Source organism: Spodoptera frugiperda, chromosome 14, assembly GCF_023101765.2.
Source record: "Spodoptera frugiperda isolate SF20-4 chromosome 14, AGI-APGP_CSIRO_Sfru_2.0, whole genome shotgun sequence".
NCBI lineage: Eukaryota > Metazoa > Arthropoda > Insecta > Lepidoptera > Noctuidae > Spodoptera > Spodoptera frugiperda.
Genome location: NC_064225.1, coordinates 7,368,733 through 7,396,195, shown reverse-complemented (window position 1 = coordinate 7,396,195; position 27,463 = coordinate 7,368,733). Strand labels below are relative to the sequence as shown.

Genomic DNA, 27,463 nt, shown 5'->3' with positions numbered 1-27,463 from the left:
CAAAATCAAAATCCAAGATGGCGCCGACAAGATTTGCCAACTTTCCAACATGGGTGTCATTTTCATGGTTTTTGGGGTCGCTTATAGCGAATATGGAGTCAAAATCAAAATCCAAGATGGCGCCGACTAGATTTGCCAACTTTCCATCATGGGTGTCATTTTCGTGGTTTTTGGGGTCGCTTATAGCGAATATGGAGTCAAAATCAAAATCCAAGATGGCGCCGACTAGATTTGCCAACTTTCCATCATGGGTGTCATTTTCATGGTTTTTGGGGTCGCTTATAACGAATATAAAGTGAAAATCTAAGTTCAAGATGGCGCCGACATAAATATATAAATGACCATGCCAGATCCTGCCCCACTTAATTTCATCAATGTACAAAAAATGTAAATTAATCAAAATTATGCAATGAAAATAAGACCCTTGGTTACTTAATTATTATTCTGATAAACTTGCGGATAAAAATTAGGAAATAAAAAGAATTTTAAAAACCCAAGGCCTATTTCCTGTATTTATCGCGACCCTCTGCGTTTCTTAGTACGCTTGCACAAGGAACAAAACGAGTCATTCAATAAAAAAAAAGATTTATTAATGTAATGTGTACGAATTTTTTTGGTTTTAATACATACTGCTAGTTAATTTTTTTTATAATATATATTATAATGAATGCATATTATAATTATGATTTCGTGTTTGAACGTTAGTGATTAGATGTAGCGAAACCTCATTGGCGTGCGTGTGTCATTATGTCCAAAAATCATTATTTGACATTCGCTCTGTCTGTTCTGTTTACATTGTTGTTTCGTTATGATTATGAATTAAAGTAGGATTACTAAAGGTGATATTGGTGATGAGTGATGACTTTCCTTCCTTTCATAGCTAAACACCCTATGATAGCATTGTAATTTAATTATTTCTACCATTATAACTGCAATTAACCTAACCTAAATGTAATATTTTGTACTTAGATTCATATAGAAACCGCAAGATCTAAAGGCTTTTAATCATGTTTTTAGTTATCACTAATAGAGCAGCAATAGAATGCTACATTTGGCATGTCTGTACACTATATTTTTTTGGTGGGACAAAGCTCTATAGAGATTCTGGCATTGTCATTTTTCGACATGAGTGTCATTGTTGTGGTTTTTGGGGTCGCTAATATCGAATACGGAGTGAATCATTCGATTTTATAAAAATTGTCTTCTTCCGGAATTAATTGACCCAAGACAGGCAAGAAATATGAATTTACGGGCTCATTCCTCGCATATTCAAACAAATATCGTGAAAATAAAGAATTGATGTTTAATTTATTTTATGTATTTTCTTTGTTTGTTCCACCCAGGTCTTGTCACGTTCGTTACCATAATTGTTTTTTTTTTATCTTGGCGACCCCGAAAACCATTGATATAAAACCATAATAAAATATACAATGTGATAGGGGTGAGACTTCTAACCCGTTAAGGCTGAGTTCTACATCTAATTTTATCGACAAAAGTCGGGGGTCGAAGGGGTCGAATCCCCTCCCCCTTAAAATTATGGCAATTTTAATTTTTTTTTTACTTTTTTTGATATCAAAGGTTGTATGCGTCGTAGAAACAAAAAAAAAACGACAAACGGTAGCTAATAACCTTGGCTAACTAATTCATTACGTTTTTCAAATGTTTGATAATGTTTTGGTGAGAAAAAAATCATTTGTGAATTATTTTTACCGAAAAAATCACAATTTTTCAATATTTTCAATTAGGGGTTCAACCCCCATATTATTTTTTTTGTCGATAAAATTAGATGTAGTACTCAGCCTTAACGGGTTAGAAGTCCCACCCCTATCACATTGTAGATTAAAAAAACTTAAAAACATGTTTTTGTGATGAACCGAACAAAATAATTTTAATATTAATACTAACAGTAGGCGGAAAATTTAGTATTGTTATGAAAATAATTAGTATAAAAGATATGGCGAAAAAGTGCTCATCACGCTAAATATCTTTTCTTGAAAGTATATTCAAATCTCTTCAGGTTCGGCTGGGCTGGAGTCCATGTCAGGGATTCTACATCCTCGATTTTCGTATGGCGCTAAAATGTGCTCATCACGCTGAACAACTTTTCTTAAGATAGTATATTCATATAAAATGCTCATCACGTTAAATATCTTTTGTTGAAAGTATATTCAAATCTCTTCAGGTTCGGCTGGGCTGGAGTCCATGTCAGGGATTCTACATCCTCGATTTTCGTATGGCGCTAAAATGTGCTCATCACGCTGAACAACTTTTCTTAAGATAGTATATTCATATCTCTTCAGGTTCATCTGGGCTGTTAAGTGTCCACGTCAGAGATTCCTGACCCTTGATTAATTTCTACGAGGTATTAATTTGCCACCGGTCCTTGATAAGTCTACAAAGTTTGAAGAGAGAACGGTCCGTTTAAAATGGGTAAAAATCGAGTTGGAAGAGGTCGGTTATATAGAAACATACAAACAAACACACATACATACATCCTTTACATATAAAACTAAATAAAAGCATGTAAAAAGTTAGTTTTGCGTTGGCACCATTTGATTTTTGATTTCGAACGCTTACTTTCCGAAAACTATGAAAATGACACCAATCGAATAATCCGAGCCCAAATTCGGCACTGAACGGAATTGAACAACAGATAACACAAAACATTTGAGTCTACGCACGCACTAAACAAAATAAAAATATTAAAAAAGAAAGTAAGAAAATATTCAAACTTTCAAAGTATCAAGTTCATTTTGTCATAATTTCCGCAGCTATCCGTGCGTATGTGTGTATTGTCGAGAGTCGTGTCAATGTAGTGATGCGATTCGATACCTGTCAATTATGAGAACGCGTCCTTAAAATAAAATTCAGAGGACGGAACAAAGCCAAACTTCAATATCCACGCAATACTGATTCAATGGGTTGCAAGTCAAGAGTACGAAATCTCACAATAACAATGTCGATCGATCCGAATTGGATATAAGCGTTAAGTAAGCTCTAGATATGAGCCAGGTTTGAGGGTACGATCTAAAAGAAAGGCAGCACACAAAAAAAATACAGCATTAATAATAAAAAACAACTTTTATTTACAAATTTCGATATTTATCAAAATGAAATATTCATCTTTAATTTCTTTTTTGCATTACAATCACGTACGCAATTATTAAAACGTAGGTATGTAATCTATGGCAACTAAAACAATATTTATAGCTCCCGTAAAAAAGTTCTACTATATTTTTATAATTTAAAATTACTAAAATAAATTAACCTTAATACGCGGTTGATACATGTATGTTTGTATGTGACTATTATCTAATAGTGGACAACGCAGTAATAATCTAAAATACTAGTACATATGAATATTTAGCTGTATAATTGTATATCTTTAATATAAAGTGTTGATAGGGGTGTAATCTATCATTGTTTTACTAATGAGACAGAGACAGTGATCGGCTGTGTTCATTCTTGTCAAACTTCATGCGTAAGGACAAAATGTTCTTCACAAAAGTAATTTTTTTCACTAATCAAAATAATCAACAGTAATCCAACTAATCGAAATGGGTTCATCTGTTTCGGTGTTACGATGCCTCAGACATACACACAGGTACACAGACACGTCAAACTTGTAACACTCCCGATGCGTCAGGGTTGCCCGTTAAAATAATGATTGAAGAAAAAATATTCTCAATTTGGTAAAATATTTGTCTTGTATAAAATTACATAAAAATGATTGAAATGTTAATGACACCCCTACCAAAATCAGAATCATTACAATTAAATCGTACATCGAGCTACGAATGATCAGACAAATGTGTAACTTGGAAAGTGGAAAGTTCAAAAGGAATTCTTAAATTATATAAATCTATGAATAAAATCTATATATACTATGTATATAAAAACTAGATATACATCTACTATCACCCCTCAGCCTCTGATCTCTCAACTGGCTGTAAGTATTAGGTATAATTCTGTAATCTTTGGTGGTAAAGGCGTATGTCGTAGGCAAAGGATATAAGCACATGTATTTAGTACGCGGGTAGAAAAATAAAGATTGATTCAGTACAGAGAGAACCTACCATTGGTTAAGTAGATGATATTACTTGGTTAAAAACTATTTTGTATAATAGTTACTATCTCTGTGTTCAGTCTTTATTTTGTTATCTACATACTAAATAATTAAAAAATTCAGGGCCAAATCGTAAACAGACACCTTAGTATGAGTTTGTTTTACGTTTAACGAGATCGCGTCGGCGCTGTGATTGGTTGTTACATTCGCGCGGCCAATCAGAGCGCCATATGTGCTGTCGTTTCGTTTTTATTCAACGTATTACAAACTCGTACTAAGGGTACAAGTTGACAAAGCCCCGCCGTGCGGGTCTCTTAAAGATGTCACATTGAATCGGCGGAATTATACCATTTGCTTGCGACACACGCACTGTGTAGAATGTTACATTATCAAATATAAATACGTTTAAATGTTTAGGGTTTCGCAGTATTTTCGGCATTGCATTGACATGTGTAACGTTTAGATACTCGACATTTCTATTTGAGTTTAAACTGCGAATTAAGTTTATTTTGGCGTAACAGAAGAATTCAAGCCATGAAACTGCTCTAACATTTTTGGAATTCCAATATAGGGAATTTGTCTAAAGACGCTAGCTGCCTTTTATAAAAAATAAATTTTCTTGAACTTTCAAGTGTTAAAATAAAAGTTAGTTCAGTTTCATGGCCCGGTCCAGCACTGCAAGGTTTCAGTTTATATTGTCCAACCTTTTATAAACGAGATCTTATTCACAGCCGAGTCCACAATCATAGGTTTGATCAAGTCGGAATGTATTGCACAAACTCCTACGAAAACCTGGCCTAAACATAATAACTAAGTACCGTTAGTATAATAATTATCTTACAAAATTTTATCTGTGTACTTAGGCATGACATTTCCATATTTGAGTAGGGTAAAATGTAACAAAAATTTATCCACATAGAGAACATAGTAATAACTAGACGATATAAAAATATTTTAAAATATTTCGGCTAACAGAGTCTATTGGCCAACACCAAAAACCTATCTTTCTGTGGATTTGCTTAGGACATGGCATATTGACTTGTTTCGTATTGAGTTTATGTCAAATTTTTGACAGACAAGTCACTTCCAACTGGTCAATATGGAAGTGACTAGGGGACGCCTATGTTCAGCAGTCATCTAGTGGCTGATATGACGATCACTAAGTAAATCTAAGATAGTTAGGGTACTGGAGCTGGCCGCAAGAGACCCCTGCCATCACAACTACAACATGCCAACACTGCGACAATTTTTACAAATGAATAAATATACATTTACAGTACAAAACGTTCACAAAGCGCTCAATATGTTTAGAGGAGGCGACACGGGTATGGAAGCAGCGATAGACCAAGAGCCTGCAAAGTTCTGACTTTAATCTTTTTATTAATAAATGAATCCCAATCTCTCAAGGCCATTGCACTAGCACGATCACTAGTTGCTTGTTTGTTCTCACCTTTTTAAATATTTATCATCCTAACTTAATCACCTTACGTAATTCATAACTGTATTAGAAAAAACAAACAATTTTACAATATGTATGTCTAGTATAACGGAGGTTTGATCTTCGCAGGCTCTCGTACTGAAATAGTCGCGCCGTTGTAAACATATTGTTCGCACTGTGTTCAACTTCAAACATTATTGTTCGTAAACAGGTTCGACGAGAATAAACCTGTAGTATTTTGCGGTGTGGCGGGTGTGGGATGCCGGAGCAACGTCTCGAGGGAGGGACCCGCCCGTCCGAAGGGATCCTTGGGGAACATGATCATGTTGTTGACCCACGTGAAGGGCAGCACTCTGTTCTCGATGATATACCGCCACCGCTTGTTCTCGTTTATAAGATCCCTGTAGTTGTCGCCAGACACCACCACTCCGTCGAATTCCGCCGCACACTGGAGTATGTATCTGTAATGGAAATATTTCCATACATTACATTTGTTTACTACAGGTAGAATACTATCGTTAGCTGTGGCGACACATGACAAGTGACAATTAAAAGATGACGTCATAAGAATCCTACACCACACATGTGAAGTTTACACGCGAATAAATGTGGATAGAAAATCCCAACGAACAACAGTTGGGCAGAAAGTCCGCTAGGCATGATCACCTCGCCTGGTCGGATTATCCTCCTTTTCTTAGGGAACTTTAATCTCTGTGCCTTCGCTAGTGATATTTTTTTATTGGGCCATGCCCGCCGCAACCTTCTCCATGTACCTCTGCTTACATACTCCCTACTACTGCACGGTTGGTGCGGTGGCTGGGCAACTGGCTGCCGTGCAATGGGTAGCGGGTTCGATTCCCGCACGGAGCAACTCTTTGTGTGATCCACAAATTGTTGTTTCGGGTCTGGGTGTCATGTGCATGTGAACTTGTATGTTTGTAAACGCACCCACGACACAGGAGAAAATCCTAGTGTGGGGCAACGTTTTTTTAAACAACAAACAAACTCCGGAGATAAAACAACAATGTTATAAAAATAAGTAATAGTAACCTGTCATCATAAGGCACAAAGGTCTTGCCCTTGATCTCCCGGGACGGAGTGAACACGACCAGCCCCTGCCGCTCCAGGTAGCTCAGCAAGTTGGGGTCCGTACTCTTGCCGTATTTACACCTGCAAGTCAAAATACATTTTTTAAGACACAGAAATAAGCTTTGAATTTGAATAAATATTGTGTTTTATGTTTGTAGGAAACTAGACATCTGAACGAAACTGGGCAAACCTTACTTATTTTGTTGTTTATATTTTTCTTATAAACCTATATATTGGTCCAGCATTTTACTGTCAAATATTGTTACAATAATGATTAACTAGTGGTCGCCTAGTGGCCGAAATTCGACCATATATGATTTAATTTACAATACCACTTAACGTACGTTGAAGGATAATTTTTATTTAACTCAAACTCTTTTATAAAACTCTTTTCATGAGACGTGAGAATATCATCGCAATGTCTATCGATTTTGACGTTTTGTCAAATACGATCAGATACTATGCATGTGTGTGTAATGTTTTATTTATTGATTTAATGTACTTTATAAGCATTATTTTTGAAAAATATTAGCGTTCTGTACTTCTCCTACACATAAACTATAAGTGTACCAAATTTCATGCTCCTACGTCCGCGCAATTATCGTAAAAAGTGGTCCAAAGTTTTTGCATCACGTATTAATATATAGATGTTGACATATTACTCTTACGTTCAAATACTCGAACGTCACTTAATTTTAAGACGCTCTCAAGAATAGTTCTGTCTCTAAAAATAGTTTATAACAGAGATAGCACGATATTTAAGTACAACTTAAAATTGAGAAGCGTTTCAATATTCGGGTGTTAGACACGGGATCCTATCATCTTCATGTCCAAAAGGCCGGCAACCCACGTGTAATTCCTCTGGTGATGTGGGTGTCAGCACTACTTGCTTACTACACCGGTTGCTTGTTGCCCACCTAACTAATCCTTAAAAAAGCTGCTATGTAGATAACTTACCTAAATCGTGGTACGAATGCTTTCACCGAGTGCCCTCGCTTCACGAAGTACTCTATACATATCTTCAGCCCTTCTACTGAAAACTGTTTGCCCTTTGTGTGCCTGTAACAATAAAATCACAAATTAATTAATACCAAGAACAGGTCATTTTGAAATATTAGTTAATCTATAAAGTTTGGTTTGGCGAAAAACTAACATTACATTGCATGAAAGGCTGCACCAAGCTGGGTACGTATATGTATATCCTTTTTTGCCATGTGTTATTAATTTAGTCTTAAAAATTTACTAATTCACTGGGAATTTGAGGAAGTAGTGAAACAATGAAGCAATGAATTTATCTTTGTTATTTACAAAAATACAAAAGAGCACTTATACGCGTCAAAATTAGTTATAAAAAAAAATCTAGATGAGGTCAGCAGTGTCTAAGTAAAGCTGGGATGGGCTGCTACGCTGGAATGGGCTGCTAAGTTGAGGTGGGCTGCTAAGCTACATTTAATATTCTCATACACAAATTACATAGATACTTTTATTATTAGTGAGAGAATTGTAAAATACAATTGCATGTAAGCATAATTTATTTTAACAACTATAAATATATACTGTAAATATAGTATACTCGTGGTTCAGATGAAAAACTTTCTACGCGTTTTGTAAAATTTTTCTTATGTAAAAACCAAAAAAATGTGGTATTGGTACAGCTGTTCTCGAGATTTACGCTTAGCAACACATTCCACGATTCACTTTTATATTATAGATAGGAGATAGAAGGTAGAGTACATAATGTAACTACAGTTAGTTGATATAAAGTTTGGTAATGTTTTGTGTAAAAGAAAAGAACAATGTACATAACTAGTATAACAATCAGTTCATACTCACTCCATGGCCACATTGCTCCCATCAATGACAATCATCCGCAGCCCTGTAGTGTTCTTAGCATCCTTGCGCGGGTGGTACACATTGCTACCGATACTGTTTCTAGACACAGACAGTTTAGCCTCTTTCGACTTTGTTTCTCCTAGAATCACCTCTTTAATGTACGCATCTTCATCTGTCTCCGTTCCACGATTTTCCTGTCAATTTTATATTGATAATTGATAGTGTAATATTACTATACCAACTAGATCAACATTCAAGTCTATTTTTAAGAAACTAGAATTTTCTGGACAGTATTCTGTTGTATAATTAAAGCACAGCATGTATTTCAAACAACAAAACAAGTGTTACCTTATATTGTAGAGCTAAGCCACTTTGAGCACCATTTTTCATATCACAACCACTGAATATTTGTTGAGCAATAAGATTCAGTAGTTTTTCCTTTTGCGATGTGTTCATCTGTGCCAGACCTCGCGCGAGCTTCTTGGCTTGAGTGTTGTTTGACTGTCTCTTGTTCCTTATTACTGTGACATCAGAATCTCCACTCATAGAGAGGCTCGCATTAGATACTGACACTAGAGTACAATCCTGGCTATCATTTTTGTCCACACATTTATCTACATCTATTATATTAACATTATCAGCAGTTCTATTCTCACTATCAGCTGTTAGGTCTATGGTAACAAATGAATCCTTATTGATAATTTTTGTTTTATCATCCTCTTTGGGCTCCTCAGGAGGATGAATTTCATTAAGTGTTGGTACTGGATAGAAATTACTGATAATATGATTCTTTAATGTCTGGCTGTCCCGGTTAGCGATAGGTGTGGAACAGTTCACATGGGGGTTGCTGTCTCTCCGGGGAGACAAGAGGATACATGAATCATTATTTGTTTCTAGGTCATCATCGTTGATCACAATCAAGCTGTCGCTTTTTCTTCTTGTTTTGCTCGGTATGTTTGATAGTGCATTAACAGTAACAGGGCTTTTCCGTTTACGTTCAGGTTGAAATGAGTCATTTGTTACTATAATAGTGAGGTTCTGAGGACTATCATCGGAAGTATCGGACAATGACAAACAACTTCTTGAGCCTATGGAGTCTCTTTTTAACTTGTTGAACACTTTGCTTATATTCCTCTGCACTTGGTTTTGTTTCTTTTTCCTCATTTGTTCCATTTTATAGGCACTCATTGCCACTTTGCTCCTTTGCTTATTAGAATACCATGAGCATTCAGAACATCGCTAAAATGTACAAATGCACATGTTAATTGAAATAAAATAAATTGCAAAAGTTCAATGTTTATCGCATAGCAGTAAAAAGCCAGCAAATGCAATTTTAACAAATAATAAAAAGTTCAAGTTTAACACAATTTGACACACATGCACAGTATAATGAAAAATAATATGTCAAGCAAGTGATACACATCAAAGTCCATATTTATAGTGATACTAGTAATACCAGTTGGTAGTTCCAGGGATCAGTGTATTTGTACTTGCAAGGTTTATTTTAATTAATTACGAATTATGTAAAAATGCAATTAATCAAGAAACTAGTGAACGAGTTTTGTGCAACACAGCAATTTTATTTATATTGACAAATGTAGGTAGAAATGATTGCTCAGCACTTAACAATGATGGACATGTATGAGGCTAATGGCTATTTAGCTGTACGAATGACTTAAAAGTAGTGAAGTAAATACAACAAATACGATATGTATATTAACGTTTTTTGATGCTTTTGTTAGAAAACCAAACAAGCAAAAGCCAATGTTTCCCATGATAAGGTTATAAAACAAAAGATTTTTATGGTTAACCGTTCCAGTAATAAGCTTCACACAGTTAAAGCAGGTTCTTCATTTCCCAAAGCTCCACATGCTTACAATAATATCAAAATTACATACTTGTAGATTTGTAAATAAACAACAAAAATGTACACAGAATCGAATTTTTCAACTAACAGAGATTGATGTAGATGACGGCTTGCCCATTACAATGCCTTGTAAATACACGTCAAATTCACAAATTATAAATCTATTAATTAGAAATTTAAAATATTTTTATAGATAATGAGAGAGCAAGGAAAATATAAAACAGTTCAATTTTCAAAATTTGCCAATAAAAAGATGGCGCACACGATTTTTTTTTCAGCTTACCACAGATTATATATAAACGCGTCGGTGTCAGTTTGTCAAACGTTCGGATACACACTTAACACGACTTTAAACAATGCGAAACGTTGATATTATTATTTCATACTTGATTAATTTATATTTATAAATAGAGGATTATAATTTTATTTATCTAATTCCTAAAAACTTGAATATATATTTACTTCATTACTCACCTCGGTGCTCTCAGCTAACAAATAATTTCGTCTATATTCGTAAATATAATTATAATGTTTTGACTGGAAGTCCCGACAATAATCAGATACCTTAGATTTTGACATCAAATGAAGCGGCCCACCAGGTTCAATAGTATCTGTATAAGCGGTATGTTGATAAAACTTTAATAGTTGGGCAGACATTGTGTTTTGTAATCAAGGTAACTCACGTCTCATATGAATAGAGTTTTCCTGTTCATGATGCGCCGGAATATATTAATTTGAATTTTACAAAACTAATAGCAATTTGTTAAAAAAATATATCCCTGAACGTATGTTAAGTGGTATTGTAAATTAATCGTATATGGTCGAATTTCGACCACTAGGCGACCACTAGTTATAGTTTATTAGATGACGAAAACTGCGTTCTGATTTTATCCAGTGGTTCTCAAATAGGTGCCAAAAATTATGGAGATGGAGGTAGCAAGATTTCAACTGAAATTGACCGTTTATATAATGTTTATTGTGTGTTTATTTTTATCCTTCCTTATTTGGGCGTGACACCATTGGCACGTTATTTATTTTTAATTTTATTAGGTTGAATTAGACCTGCTGTATTATACCGAACAGTTCTATTCCATTCTATTTTTGTTAATGGCAAGTAGAGCCGATGTCAACTATTCTGCCAACGTCGAACGAATGGAGAAAACAAAAACACATTTTAATTTTTTATTTTTATTTGTTGATCTACAGAATAATGGCAATAATTTAACAGAGACGTACTTAGAAACTACTTTATTTACAAATAGAAGCTAGAAATAGATAATATAATTAATAACTAATGAGTATTTAACGGTTTACAATAATTACCTACGTCTTAAACTAACAGAATAGAACTAGGTATTTTAAAACAACGACAGTCGCTCCTTTATTATTATGAATTTCAAAACTTACACCTAGTTTAAGTACTCTTCAAGCTTTATCACAATATTATATCTATTCTCTAGCCGATATTAAAATGGTAAAATAAACAAGTTCTAAATAAATACTGAGCAGTACAATATCGAATAATTATTATGCAACAAATAATTTAATATAAGAAATTGAGATTCTGATTCAATTAGGAACGCCATTAGGTATAATATTGACGCGTATCATCAATATTGAGATCTAGACACAACAATTTTATTTATTTTTGTAGTATCAAAATGAGTCAAAATAGGAGCTATTGTGAGGCATATTCGATTGATTAAAATACACGGCTTGCAGTGAAACTGTTTGATAACGTTCAACTAGTTCTAAAAATCTTCGGGGCTTATAATCATGAGCTGCATAGTTGAATACGACTTTTAAATGAATAAAAAAAAATATGTGATTAAGCCGCACATTTTAACCAATTTTAAACATTCGTTGATTAGAGATGCGTGAGTAGCTTGCAGATAAACCTATTTACAAGTGTATAACTCGGTGGTTTTGACACACGTGTTGCATTCTACGCGGCAGCACCAATGGAATTTGCATCCACATCGCTCTTTGATGGTGACTCGCCGTGTGTTGTAGCCTCTACCGCAGCACATGAGGGCACAGCCGTCCATGCCTGATGACGTTCTGTTGCACTGCCGGCCTGTCGTACCGTACGAACCCTGGATAGGAAGAACAAAATGGTTGTGTATTAACATATTGAACGCCATGAGGGGCAAAAGTGACCGGTGCTAGCGGAGAATTTGCCTTCAACAGAATTTTGTTGGTAGTCAGACTTAATATGTAATTAACTTATCACAGTAATGTTTCTGATTTGTAACTCCTCAGTCAAATCAAATATTTAAGACAGTATGGGCACTTTCAGTTTTAAGTAGTATGAATGGGATTAAAATGAACTTGTTATTGAATATTAATGATCCTACGGTTTTATTCTATTACTATGAGAAATGTGAGATTTTATAGGATTATACCATGGAATATAGGCGACGGTAAAGTCGCTGGTAGAAACTAGAGTTAAATAAAATCACCGAGACAAATAAAACAAAATATTTTATAGTTTGTACTCAACAAACCAGTTTCCCATATCAAGAATAATTGCTCTGATACAGATGTATGTTTAATGCAGTATTTATTTAATTATGTCCACATTACTCCTTAACTGATATGGTGATACAAACCAGTAGGTGCATAATGTGAATGATTGCAAATTACACTTATTGGCAATACAGTCGATAAACGGGTAATACAGTTACTGGATCCACTTGCTTGCTTATTAATTAATCAATCATTCAATGTTGTTTTAATATTGTATTGACTTTGGTTAAATAAGGATCTGATTGAGTATTGGGAAATTATACTAGCTTTTTTTGTCGTACATTGTCAAATCAGAAGCTTGTTGAGCGTAAATGAATAATGAATACTAGCTTTTGCCCGCGACTTCGTTCGCGTGGAATAGTGACTTCCGGCAAATTTTTGGTTTTAACCACATAGTTCCCGATCTCGCGGAATCTCTTCAAAAATGAGATGTAGAAGATATTCCAGGGAACTCTTCAAAAATCAACATAATGAGCTCTGCGTTTGAATTTAATAGATTATACTCACTTAGGGCATTGAAAAAATAGTTTAAAAACGGACTTAAACTAAAGAAATACGGTATTATAATCTTTCCGAACTTAAGATGAAAACTAACTTAAAACTAAAGAAAGCTACGAATTACGATTTATAACAATTAAAAAAGAAATTATATTACAACCTATCCTCTATGCTATAATAACCAAGCTTAAACTAAATAATTTAAAAGAAACGACTTAAATCTAATCTATCTAATTAATTAATAAATTAGACTTACAATTTTATTAAAAAAACTAACTACAGTTAAATAATCCTTAAATTATTTAACGTTAAATAATTTAACCAGAAAACCAGGAAAACCCAACAAATAAACTTATTAATTGACAAATACAACGAAACCAATTTATTTAGAATATACGAAACAGCAGGACCACTACAGACAAATAATCATACGACTGATAATACACTTTTTCTACGATAGTACCGAAGCGCTCGGCCGATACCCAACCAAAATGAATGTAACGAAACCATAGCGCGATCTATTTCGATCCCATCACCATCTATCGAGGATAAAGACAACTTGGATCATTTATTTATACTCCGTTCGGGCATTTTCTTTGTACTAAAAGTTTAATTATATTGATATTATTTTTTCATACCTTTTTACTATTTATTTACTTTTTTCGATGAATTAAAACAATAACATGAACCGAAGTCGTGTAACGATCGACATAGAATTATTTATAAATAATTTATTTCTTAATTTTATTTTTTGATTTTTGAAATAAAAATATATCTATGTCCTTTCTAAGGTTCTAAACTATATCTGTACCAAATTTCAACCAAATCCGTCAAATAGTTGCGGAGATTAATGGTATAAGCATAGAATGTTCGACGTGATTCTTTAATTTGACATAACTTTTTTATTTATGAACCGATTGACATGAAACAAACACTAAATGTAAATTTAAGCATCCCACAATATATTCGTGAAAACCGCATCCAACTCGGATCAGCCGTTTCTGAGATTAGCGCGCACAGACGAACAGACAAACAGACAAACAGACAAACAGACAAACAGACAAACAGACAAAAAAAATTAATTACATTTTTGGGTTCGACATCGACATAACAATAACCCCTGCTATTTTTTTTATTTTTATTTTCAATGTACAGACAGCACTTTTCTACGATTTTATTATATGTATAGATTAATCAAGTTGAAGTGACAAAATAATATAAATTGACTATTTTATATAAAAACTTTGTCATAGCCTATTTGTGACTAATGTGTAACATAACTAGTGGAATATGCACCTCATCCTAATCGTTCCGTTAGTAATAGTTTGTCGTTATTTTTTGTCATAATTTTGATGGTAAACAATCGGCGTCGTCTTTGGGCACTCACTCACATCCGCAACACAAGAGGAGGTACAAATGCGTTGCTGGTCTTTTAGAGATTGAGGATTTGGGGACTAGGTAATTATGTTTACCAGTGTCTCGTTCTTGACGCAGTAGTTGGGTGACTCCTCGAGGTAGACCAGGTCCTGTGCGGTGGGCAGCGTGTAGTGAGGGTTGCTGAGCCTCAGTTTGCCTCTTCTAGACACTTTCACTTCTGTCGCCCCTTCGTATTTGTCCTTTAAAAAGTCACCTGCGACAAAATGTTTTTATTTTACTTTAATATAGATCGTGTTACATGGTTAACATGACAAAATGTAGTGTTATAATATCAGATGAGACATTTTTCGCATCAGTAATTTATTTGATAGTTTAAATTCCATTTCCGAATGTTTACGTTCAAGTAAGATGAACCACAGATTGAAGTTAGAAAATGCAACCTTATCTAGCCTATAAAAATATGCCTTCAGAAACTAAATACCATCTACTAATAAAAAAAAAAATATTTCCTAATCCGTCACTGGTTTTTATGAAACAGATAACCTAGCTACCATTAAGTTCCTTACTTACAAAATAAACCAAATAACAGTAATTAAATAAATTGCTTAGTATTCAACAATAATAAATTAATTTAATGGCTTTTAAAATCTATAATAAAGGTTCGTTAGCATTTTTAGACGATAAATAAAAGCGTGGTTGTTCTAAACTAAACTTATTCTTGGCGCGTGGGCGTTTGATTTACGCGGCCACCCGCTAGATGGCGCGCCATTCATTTTGTTGTCACTAATTACAGACATTATGTCAATACAGCCCACAATTTCGTGTTTATTATAACGCGGTTTTTGTCTGCTACAATTTAATTATGACTCTATTGATTCAAATTGTTATTAAGGGCCTATTCAAGATTTTCGAGCGGAAGAAATATCAATTTATTGAGTTTCAAATAGACGACCACATATTTATAGATAACTGCTAGACGATCAAGAATAGTTTACAATCGGCTAGTTTCCTACTAGTCAAATTAAATACTCTTTTCGAAACGTCAAAAACTATTTTTTCTACGAATTTAGTTCGATTTACGAATTTTGAAGTAGTGCGTTATGACGTCATCAAATTTATAGTCAAATAGCAGTTTTGTTTTAGAAAATTAGCTAGAACAATTGGGTAGTTTCCTAGGTCAAAAATAAATTATTTTGATATTTCAATATAATAAAATATCCCAAAATAATCGTATTTTCATTCATTCATTTGACGATATAGTTATTTATTTAATTTTTCTTGCTATTTTTTGCGTAATAAGTATGTTATTTGACGCAAAAAAATTATGACGTCATAATTTGCAATGTCATACAAAATTCATAGAAAAGTAACGTTTTTGACATTTCGATAAAAGTATTGAATTTGACTAGTAGGATAATACCCTATTCTATAAGTAAATCATTAAAACTATGAATGAAAGTGTTATTATTATGGAATATTTTATTATGTTGAAATATCGAAATCATTTATTTTTGACTAAGGAAATAATAATAATAAAAAAAAATTGACAGTGTTGCAAGCTTCGCACACCTATTTACCAATCTTTTGTTTATTCAAAAATATCCCACCCATGTCCAAATTAATCTAGAATAAGCTTCGTTAAAAATAAAAGTATATTTTACGATCGCTTAAATGGCTTATTAAGAACTAAAGAGATCCAATTCCATGTTTATGAGCTACCAAAGCTATAACATCGTTCAGCAAGCCACAAAACAGACAGTATCAGAAGTACCATTAGGTAAAATAACCTTTTTTACGGGGGGAAAATCATCCCATGACTTCTCTCGCCTTGGTCGAGGCGAGAGGTAGTATCTGACACTTACTGACTAAAAACTACCCCATACCTACTCCTACTTTTTGAGCCGGAACCCGGTAACCCGCTAGGCAGTCCGCAGCTCTACGTCGGCATCAACCCTAATGGGACCTAGGTACCTACTTATGACCAGTTTTATAGGCTCTAGAACCCTAAAATAAAACTACTATTTCTACTAAATATAAATCAGGTTTCTGTAGAAGTGGAACTTCTGTTCTATTTATTAGTGACGGCAGTGATCTATTATATAAAAATAAGTCGGGTTTTCCTTCCTGACGCTATAACTCCAGAACGCAAGAACCGATTTCCATGGTTTTGCATTCATTGGAAAGGTCTCGGGCTCCGTAAGGTTTATAGCAAAGAAAATTCTGGAAAAATTCAAAGAGAAAAGCGGGAACACTGGGAAAATTATTGGTGGCGAAACGGAGTTCGCCGGGTTTGCTAGTATATTATATTTATTGTAGGGTTTTAATTTTTATTACGTCGCGATAATTTATTGTTTTCGATAAACTTGTTATAGTTTTGGGTGTTCTAATTACAATAGATAAGTGTAGTTAATGTCACTAATAATTGTTTACGATATTTTATGTTAGGTAGGGAATATTGGAAAATTTACTTTTTAGGGAGTAACATAGGATTATTATTTTTGACATGATATTTCCAAAAGATCGAGAACTAATCGAGAGATATTGTCTACGACACGGACAAATCCCAGTGCATAAGTTAGTGTAAACACATTAACATTTTTGGGAATGTCTACGAATTTAGGTAAATCATTAAATGGCGGAAGTCGAAAATCAAGTGAGTGCTCATTTGTTCCCACAATCATCTAAACCATTGTGGAGGACAAAACAAGACCAAACCCTTTTTTACATATTATTATCTGTGAGAGTGTTCACACGATCCACAAAATTAATCAGACGACATTTTCCCAGAAAATTAATGGACTCCATTAAAACAAAACGCCGGTAGAACAATTAAAACTATCAAGTAATCGGGAGTATTAATTCGTGAGGTACCAGGGCGACAGGACCACAAAGGAAGTAATAGTCACTCATTAACTATTAACGTTCGGACGTCGGAACAATACCGGCTCGTTTAGACAAGGATTTGCTTAATAGAGTGTTAAGGAAGTTTTGGTTTCCCGTTAAATGGCGGAAACGTTTGTATATGACCACTATTAGTTGCATCTAATGAGAAGGGAAGCCATGTGACTAAAACTAATAATACGAGTACAATGGAATTTTACCAACAAATTAAGTACCTACACAAAACAGTCAACAGTGGATTCAATGTAGTAAATCAGGTACTTTAGAATGGACAAAAATTATGATGATACCATTTCCTTTCTATAATACCCTGGTACTACGCTACCTTGAGATAGGAATGAAAGAAAAAAAAAATGCTGATATTTATTTCCTTTATGAAAGCAATGTACCCTAGTTGTGCTCTGAAATCAATCTTAATCCAAATACTTTCGATTGAGATTAGTTATTAACTTCGACCATAAAATGTAAAGCAAAATGTATCTACCCCATGGAACTGTAGTTCATTTAGCACGATTTGCTTTACGTTTAACAAGAAGCGTTTGGCGCTGTGATTGGTTAGTTCATTCACACCGGCCAATCACGGCGCAGAACGCGCTCTCGTTTCGATTACTTTAAATGTAAAGCAAACCCGTACTAAGGGTAATTCTACAATTACCCTGTTACATAAACATACATAGGTACGGTTCGAAGGAACACTCACCAATCTCCCTGAAGGTGGGCAGCTGTTGCCAGCATGTGATGAGGCTGCAGGAGCCCGAGACGCCGTGACATTTGCACGTCACACGGGACTTCGCTATCACCGCCTGGGAACAAACAACACACATGATACATTTGGTAGTCCAGTCCTTAGTTATTGTTTTCGGAACAAAATCTTTATTAAGGAATAGTTTAAGTAATCATTAAATGTCTCTGAGTACGACAGTTAATGATGATATGCTAATTAATCCGTAATTTCTGCGTTCGGCAGGCAGGTTGGAGATCGCAGTTAAAAGGTTCAGGTTTATCAGATAGCTCTGTTGCCCAGTCCCTGTCTTTTGGTGCTTTTCCACCAGAGATGTGCTATGCTACGTTGCTGTGAATGCGTTTGGCTTCCATCAATCATATTCATTGGTACACATTATAGCTTGCAATGGCGGACGCGAACTCAGCTAAGCTATGTTTTTATATGGAACGATGCGTGCTATGGATGGCTTCCCTACTATCGATACATCGCATACTTGAACTGCGCATCTTCCTCGTGCAGCTACATAGCTTAGTATCGGTGGAAACGCTCACATAGAATCATAGCTTAATTATTACATAGCACATGTCTGGTGGAAAAGCAAAAATTACTCTGCAAAAAATGTATACTATTCTGCTATAAAGCGTAGAGAAATCAGATAAAACCACTAAAATGAAAGCATTCAATAATATCCGTTTATGTCGGCAATAACACGTGTATTCGCAATTCCTTGTATCATAACAAACAAGTACGTACCTACTATTCATTTCTGTGCTCCTAATACCCACTGCAAGTTTACGAGTATTGCTTAGAGAGAGATATGAATAAAAATGCCATAGAAACCTTATTGTCGGTTGAATATTGTTAGACAGTAAAATGGCAGTAAACTGTGCAATTATGGTTTGACATAAAGCTGTCTATACAACGAATGGCTCAGCCGTTGTAATCGAGGCTTTATGTCGTACACACTTTATTGGACCAACTCGTTTTGTCGTGCGGTTTTACTCGCATGGCTACTTTAGATATAGCCAACAATTTTTATCAAAGGGCAATTAATAACAATATCAATTTTACAGACCCACAAATTTTAAGGTTTCTTAAAAATGGGACCTCAATATTAAAGATTCCGTTGATCATCTGTCTGGCTGTTTGCAGGCTATATATCTCATGATCATGAATCGTAATATTATAAGACTATAACAAATCATAGATAATGTATTTCTGTTGTCTATGTATCCACATATTCTTAATTCATTCCATAGTCTATCTACATGCAAAATTTCATTTAAATCTGACCAGTAGTTTAGTAGCTAAAAACATACACCAATAAAATCTTTAGCAGTAATAGAATGACGTCAAATGTATGAAAATATTAAATTCGGTATTACTGTCAACTTAAATATTTTAATACAAATACGATACGAGTTTCTACTCGCACTGGAGGGATACAGCTATGTGACATACTTTGCAACTTAATCCTTTGTAAGCTAAACTTAATCCTAACTTATAAATGCCAAGTTTAGACTGCTTGTTTGTTATACTTTAACACATAAACTACTGATTGATACTGATTTAATGTACTTTATAAGCATTTTTTTCGAAAAATATTAGCGTTCTGCACTTCTCCTACACATAAACTATAAGTGTACCAAATTTTATGCTCCTACGTCCGCGCAATTTTCGTAAAAAGGGGTCCAAAGTTTTTGCATCACGTATTAATATATACTAGTGGTCGCCTAGTGGCCGAAATTCGACCATATACGATTTAATTTACAATACCACTTAACATACGTTCAAGGATAATTTTTATTTAACTCAAACTCAAACAAACTCTTTTATAACGCATTATGAATAACCAAACCTCCTTCAATGAAAAACCTCTTTTCATATGAGACGTGAGAATATCATCGCAATGTCTGTCAATTTTGATGTTTTGTCAAATACGATCAGATACTATGCATGTGTGTGTAACGTTTTATTTATTGATTTAATGTACTTTATAAGTATTATTATTGAAAAATATTAGCGTTCTGTACTTCTCCTACACATAAACTATAAGTGTACCAAATTTTATGCTCCTACGTCCGCGCAATTTTCGTAAAAAGGGGTCCAAAGTTTTTGCATCACGTATTAATATATAGATTGTGTTGAGGTACTCACCCGCCTGCCAGCCTCATTGTTATGCCTGTTCATAAGCTGCCTGCCCTGCTCCCGACTGCCTCTCTTCACTTTGCGCTCCCGTTCTCTGATGTCCACGAACACTTCTGTAAACCTGTCAAAATTACATTCCCAGTTAAAGCATTTATTGCAGTTTTCTTTAAGGAAAATCATCCATTGAGTTCTCCCGGCTTGGGCGAGAGGAAGTGTCAAACTCTTATTGACTAAAAACCACTTCGTTTCTACTCCTGCTTTTCGAGCCGAAAACCCGGCGCAGTCCGAATAACACACAGTCACAATAACACGTAAACGCTATGGGGGTCACTGGCGACTAAGACGTTAGCGGAGGATTTTTTTTTCTGTTGGCAGTCAATGCATTTATTTCAGATTCGTGTGGACCAAAGATAAGAGCATCTTAGGTACTCCTAAAACAAACTAACAATAAATCTGCATATTTGACAAAAGTTTTCACAGGTAGAGTGCATACTTGGTAAAGAAACAGAAACTACTTCAAAGTATGCGTTTATCAAACCCTGATACCGCCCATGTGATGTCACATAAATCAAATGTCACGTCAACTTTACACACCGTACAAAGTTACAGTAAGACCAAACTTTTCTTGGCTCCTAGTACTATAAAAGCTCCGGAAAATGTGTGAAAGGGATATTAATGAAGAAAAGAGATAGATATATTTCAGGGTAACATCCCTCCGCCACGCCCACCGCTACGGAAAAGCTATGACTTTTATATTGATCGTTTCGCTTGTCTTTTAAATAGTGAATCTTATGTAATGCGCATAAGGTGTAATGTTGAATGGTTGTTTATAGTTAGGGGTGGAAAGTCGGAGGGTTAGATTTGTGCTCCTGGTACCGGGATATTTGGTCAGCACTATGCAGTACATTGCGCGTTTCATTAAATGATATAGCTTCGTAGCCATTCGGGAGGAGCAATGTGTTATGAAGTCGCTGTTTAGTTTTGAAAAGTTCAAAGAATTAATTTAGACGTACACTCAAAATCGACAGTTTGCCAATTAATATAGCATTGTATCACTTACCTGTATTCATAATCTCCATTTTGTATAGTGGTAAGATCATCTAAAAGTGTTAGTTTATTTTTATAAGTTCGTAAGATTTTCCCTTCGGTTCGGGATTGTGGAGGGGTCCGGATTAACTCTTTCTCAAGCTTATGCTATCCTAGTACAAGTTATCGGGCTTAAGCGCCCGTAACCCGCTAAACCCGGGTTATATCCGGGTTTATCCAGTAGGTTTGGAATCCGCGACTGAGAAGTACGGTATCCTAATCGAAAATGTATGATTCGGAAAATTTAATTTATTTTCCTAATGAATTTTAATCACACATTTAATCAAAGGCTAAATAGATGAGTTTCATGGAGATATTTTACTCTTTCATGGATCTTACACCACATACGAGAAATATTTTTCATAACCTCAAATATTTAATACAGCGAAAATTGTAAAATTGCCGAAATCCGTGACGTAGTCTTTGCGAGATTTTCAAGCATGCCACGCGTTCCACGAATTCTTCACGACGTCCGCCCCCTTCTGCTCGCCTAGTCAGAAAAATACTCGAATGCGGGAAAATCTTCTTTATGAAGCCGAGACCTCGTACATAGCACACATTTCTTCGTGGCTGGCTGCATGCCGAACATTCTTCAGCTACTTCGGTCCATGTTACCTTGGTAGAGAAAATTCAAACAGACAAATCGGAAAAGCTTTTTTAAAGTGTTCTTTATAAAAAAAGTTAAAAAAGCTCCACCTCTGGTGGAAACTCAATGTGTCTACGTGTGAGGTTAGAAACTCCGCCCCCTATGCGTACATGTAGCATTTCCCGTGAGTTTCCACACTAACACAAACACAGTTTAGAATGTAGCTGCGTTTATGGGTTCCTAGTAGATGGACCTCGTGTTTTTTTTTCGAAGGCCGTCGTTTGAAGGCCCTCTCTCTTTGACTATGTACGTAAAGCTATGAATAAACTTCGATAAGCTCCACACATAAATCGCATAAGATTTATTATAGAAAACTTTACAAGTCAATGTGAACAAATCTATTTAACACACAATTGCTTAGTTTTTGCTTTTAATAATTAGGTAAACTTTTTCGCCAAAATAATGCATTTTTTATACGTATTATTTATTAGATAACTTTTAATTGTACTTCAGAAAAAAAAATGATTTTGGTTTTTTTCTAATGTGGTTAAAAGTTTATCAACTTACGTTCTAATATTTTATACGTATGTAGTTGTAAACAATACGTCTAAACACAACATTAGAAATACTTAGGCCTTTTTCTCGTCTATTTACCGAATTTTACACATCCCCTTATTCATCTGTGGTCCTAGTCAAACAGCCTCTAACCGTGACGTTTCACCATCGAAAAAAATGTGACGCGATGAAACAAAGTTACAGTGAAACATTCTTCATCCTGTGGGTCCCTGGTAACTGTGCCTCGAAATATGCAGAAAATTCCATGTTTTTAGGAAAATGTCGTTTAAAAAACAATAACAGAAATGACACAAACACAACAATCGTTTGTTTTTGTTAATATTTCGTTGAAATAATCTTGCACGCCGCCTATGACGCGGGCTGATCCAACCATCCTTTTTATTTTATTTCGCCCTGGTGTTTGAAACCGTTTGAACTGAAAAAAAAAACAGTCGTTCTAAACTGCCGCAGTTCATTGGCTCAACAATTTAATTTTTTTTTCATTCATTTTTCAAATAATATTTTCTTTACTACCTTTGGCATTGTAAATCGCTGGGGTTCAATTAATTTCACAACTTTCTTGCTAAAATATTTTCACGCTTTCTATTGAAAAAAGAAAACGGAATTTTTCGGGCTCTAACCCTTTCGTTTTCAGCGGCGGTTAACCCTTTCAGCACGTGAAGGCTTCCCAGGACTGCACACCCGCGTAGGAGGTTGTCTACGGGAGCTACGTGTTGCTACGTCAGACATAACTCGTTTCATGAGAAGAAGAAACGCTTTGTGCCTTAATTTTATTTTGCTTGCCATATAAATATGTATTAACATTAATATTTGCTGGCAAATGAATAAATATACAGTAGGTATCAATCTACAGACGATTCTCCAACTATTTTAATCAAAAGCGAAGCACAGATCCAGCAGCTTATAATTAACCAATGACTGTATTATCAAATCGAAGATCACTACTGGTCCAACCACATTTTCTCTTATTTTCTGTACTTATCAAAATGGGTATGTAATGTCTGTTACACCTACTTTACAATCATACAAATTACGTTGTTTTTATTTCTTCATATACACCAACAAACACACACACACACTGTCACACACTTCATTACAATTAAGTATTTGCTTATTCATTATAACAATATAAATAGTATAACATATAGATACAACAAAAATATGTCAAAAAATTCATTGATAATAATATACAAAACAATAAAATTCTTCAAAATAATTATTATACATTCCAGCAACTCATACACTTATTGGCATACTTTCTTATGGCTTCAAATACCTTATATAAAACATCAAAAAACCCTGATCCAAAAATGTACCGTGTACTTTATAACAACTAATTATGGGTGATATAATACAAACCTTAAATGATATCGACAATTTAAGTATTGCAAGATCGATAGAATGTGATTGTGGTGACCTAGCCGTCAACATTAATATAAATAAAAGCGACCTAACCATAATTTCCCAAAATATTAGAAGCATACATTGCAATTTCGACGACCTCATAGCTAACATGTCTTGCTTTAACTTTGAAACAGACGTTATTATCCTGACTGAATGCCGACTCGATCCAAATAAACCTATACCGACCTTAACCAACTACCACTCATATGTTACAACTCGTCAACTAAACCAAAATGATGGCGTGGTTGCATATATCAAGGACACCCTAAAAGCCAGTGTCACAGAACTAAGTTTAAGTCACGCAACATGCCTACAAATAAATATCTTAAACAACATAATTTTAGGAATATATCGTTCACCATCAAATACCAACGCGGAACCATTTATAAATTCATTGGCACACCATCTAGATAACTTAAATTCTGAAAAAAGAAACGTGGTTGTTGCTGGTGACATTAATATTAACTTAAAACCTAAACACACTGAACAAACATATGAATTAAATAACAGAACTTCTTATTTGAATATGCTATCGGGTCATGGTATTCTCTCAGGTCACACTTTAAGTACAAGGGAATCAAGTTGTCTGGATCACTTTATGTTAAAAATAAATAGGAAAAGGCATACTGCCTTTATTGCCATCCTTCGCACTACTATTACAGACCACCGCACAACCTTTCTATCGTTATCTAAAATAAAACATTTCCAACCTTCACCTAAACACATTACTAAAATAGACTTTGAGAGTGCCTTACAATATCTAAAAAATAAAAACTTATCAACGTTACTTTTTTGTGAAAACCCTAATGACGTTACGGAACGCTTGATACAATATCTTGTTGAGTCACTAAAACTAAACACCACTTCTCACACGATCCCTAAAAGTAAACGAATTATTAAGCCCTGGATAACAGAAGGCATACTAAGATGTATAAGAAATCGTAATAAGCTCCAAAAACAGTCTCGAGATGATCCTCATAATATAATAAATAAAATAACATATGCTCGTTACAGGAATCATTGCAACAACCTCATTAAAAAACTAAAAAGAAAATATGAAAGAAACCTACTTAGTAAATCTTTAAATAACAACAAACTTCTCTGGAAAAACCTGAAAAATATTACATATACAAATAAATCTACGAAAACTAATTCTGCATTAACAAATTTAAAAACATCACCTATAGAATCAGCCAACTATATAAATCAATACTTTGCAAATATTGGTAACCAATTAGCGAAAGATATTCAACAAACCGTAACCCAGAATGAATTAAATCTATACCTACGTTCCTTGCCCAGTTTCTCTAAATCCTTCGTATTACTGGATACAGACATCGATGAAGTAAATTGCGTACTTAACTCTTTAAAACCAGATAGCGCCCCAGGATGGGATAATATATCCACTAGGTACCTTAAACATGTAAAATATGAAATAATTCCAATCATAACGCATATAGTTAATCTTTGTTTTAAACAAGGCACGTTCCCTAATTTGCTAAAGAAATCAATAATAACCCCCATATACAAGGGTGGGCAAGAAGATGACGTTAACAATTACAGGCCTATCTCCGTTATTCCTGTTATAGCAAAAATATTAGAGAAAATTCTTAATTCCAGGTTAATAAACTACCTTCAAACTAACAACATCTTATCTCCATCACAATTTGGCTTTAGACGCGGCGTATCTACAGAAGACGCCGTCACGTCTTTAACTACATTACTCGTAAAAGAACTCGATAAAGGAACTAGGTGCTTAACGGTCTTTATAGACCTAAAAAAGGCCTTTGACACGGTTTCCATTCCCATTCTCGTCCAAAAATTAGAAAAGATTGGTATTAGAGATACTCAACTATCTATATTTTCCGATTATTTGACAAATAGAAAGCAGCAGGTCAAGTTAGATAATTTTGTTAGTGAGGATGTTGACGTGACATGCGGCGTGCCTCAAGGAAGCGTCCTGGGTCCTACCTTATTCCTGATATATCTAAACGACTTATGTAATATGACACTCAACAAAGGAAAAATCTTTTCGTACGCCGATGACACAGCTATCGTTTTCACTGGCACAACTTGGGCTGAAACCAAACTAAACTCAGAAAAAGGTATGATACAAGTAGCTTCATGGCTAAAAACTAATCTTCTTACGTTAAATACAAACAAAACGAACTACATATGCTTCTCAATATATAAAAACGTTCAACCAGAACTTGATTTTAATATAAAAATACATGAGTGTGGGAGTGCGATTGATCATCACTGTAACTGTCCAAAAATCAATAAAGTTAACCAAGTGAAGTACTTAGGTATAACACTGGACCAAAGCTTGTCCTGGTATCCTCAAATCGAAAAACTCTCCGCGAGAATACGTAAATTTGTTTGGATCTTTAAAACCTTACGACACATAGTCCCAAGGAGTGGTATATCTAGAAATCTTCTTAATGATGTATATATCTCGCTGGTTCAATCAGTGATTATCTATTGTATCCCCATTTGGGGAGGAGCCCGAAAAACACGTTTTCTTGACCTTGAAAGAGCGCAACGGACATTAATAAAAGTAATGTACTTCAAAAAAAGGACTTTTCCCACTTATGAGCTATACCAAATTTGCAATTTATTATCAGTTCTTAAATTATATATCATACACTTAGTACTAAAAAAACATAAAACCATACCATTATCTTCCGATATATCAGCCAGAAGAAGAAAAAAAACAACGTTGCCTGTATACCTTTTGTAAAAACAGAATTCGCTAAAATTCAGTACGACAAACGCTCATCTAACTTATACAACAAAATAAATAAATATATAGACATACATACCAAACTACTTAAAGATTGTAAATCGCTACTGATAAAATGAATTAGCAAGTTTAGCTGATGAAGTGGAAAATCTTTTGTTGAATGTAATGTGAACACACACACACACACACACACACACACACACACACACACACACACACACACACACACACACACACATACACACACACACACAAACACACACACACACACACACATACCAAATATTAAAATTAACTAGTTTTAAGTTATTAATTAATTATATTAAAACTGTAAGATATAAAAGAGCGGCGCCTCCTGGCACAGGCATATATATGCTTAAAAGGAGACGCCACCCACTGTATAACACTGTAAAATCGTGTATTAACGAAATAAAGCATTTTTGATTTTGATTTTGATTTTTGATTTTGATCTACAGCTATGATAAGATTACTTAATTTGATAATACATTTCGACTTTAAACATTTTTAGAAACAGTTTCATTTTATACTCATACATCTTGTTATTATTTATGTCAGCTTACCTACATTAATTCGATCA

The 27,463-nt window shown here is 34.6% G+C and overlaps 2 protein-coding genes across 5 annotated transcripts in view; both read right to left on the bottom strand.

The window, feature by feature from the left end:
• Positions 1 to 3,062: 3,062 nt before the first annotated feature.
• LOC118279225 (endoribonuclease rege-1) lies at positions 3,063 to 10,576 on the bottom strand. Of its 3 annotated transcripts, none has more exons than XM_035598814.2 (6): positions 10,382 to 10,576; positions 8,775 to 9,665; positions 8,427 to 8,620; positions 7,551 to 7,652; positions 6,555 to 6,674; positions 3,063 to 5,965 (listed from the first exon to the last, which is right to left on the bottom strand). In XM_035598814.2, the coding sequence occupies exons 1-6, from the start codon at positions 10,409 to 10,411 to the stop codon at positions 5,692 to 5,694; spliced, it is 1,611 nt and encodes a 536-aa protein (XP_035454707.2). In that variant the 5' UTR covers positions 10,412 to 10,576; the 3' UTR covers positions 3,063 to 5,691. The 3 variants fall into 3 exon arrangements, with proteins under 3 accessions (XP_035454707.2, XP_035454709.2, XP_035454708.2); XM_035598816.2 differs by having other exon boundaries at positions 10,238 to 10,573; XM_035598815.2 differs by having other exon boundaries at positions 10,325 to 10,573.
• An 885-nt stretch (positions 10,577 to 11,461) lies between these two features.
• The window catches only part of LOC118279163 (protein Wnt-5b), a 56,450-nt gene continuing 40,448 nt past the window's right edge, over positions 11,462 to 27,463 (bottom strand). For both annotated transcript variants that reach the window (XM_035598705.2, XM_050698430.1), the window contains exons 5-8: positions 20,480 to 20,591; positions 18,299 to 18,401; positions 14,793 to 14,950; positions 11,462 to 12,389 (exon numbers count right to left, since the gene is read on the bottom strand). In XM_035598705.2, the coding sequence (XP_035454598.2) occupies positions 12,192 to 12,389; positions 14,793 to 14,950; positions 18,299 to 18,401; positions 20,480 to 20,591 (571 nt within the window). In that variant the 3' untranslated portion in view covers positions 11,462 to 12,191. The remainder of the gene's footprint in view (positions 12,390 to 14,792; positions 14,951 to 18,298; positions 18,402 to 20,479; positions 20,592 to 27,463) is intronic.

What these genes read in the sequence shown, in the direction of transcription:
- LOC118279225 (XM_035598814.2), bottom strand. Translation starts at nt 10,411, where the DNA reads ATGGGCAAGCCGTCATCTACATCAATCTCT. An exon ending in CGTCATCTACATCAATCTCT is followed by an intron (nt 9,666 to 10,381) that starts GTTAGTTGAAAA and finishes TGTACATTTTAG; the next exon opens with CGATGTTCTGAATGCTCATG. An exon ending in TTTGTGCCTTATGATGACAG is followed by an intron (nt 5,966 to 6,554) that starts GTTACTATTACT and finishes TTTCCATTACAG; the next exon opens with ATACATACTCCAGTGTGCGG.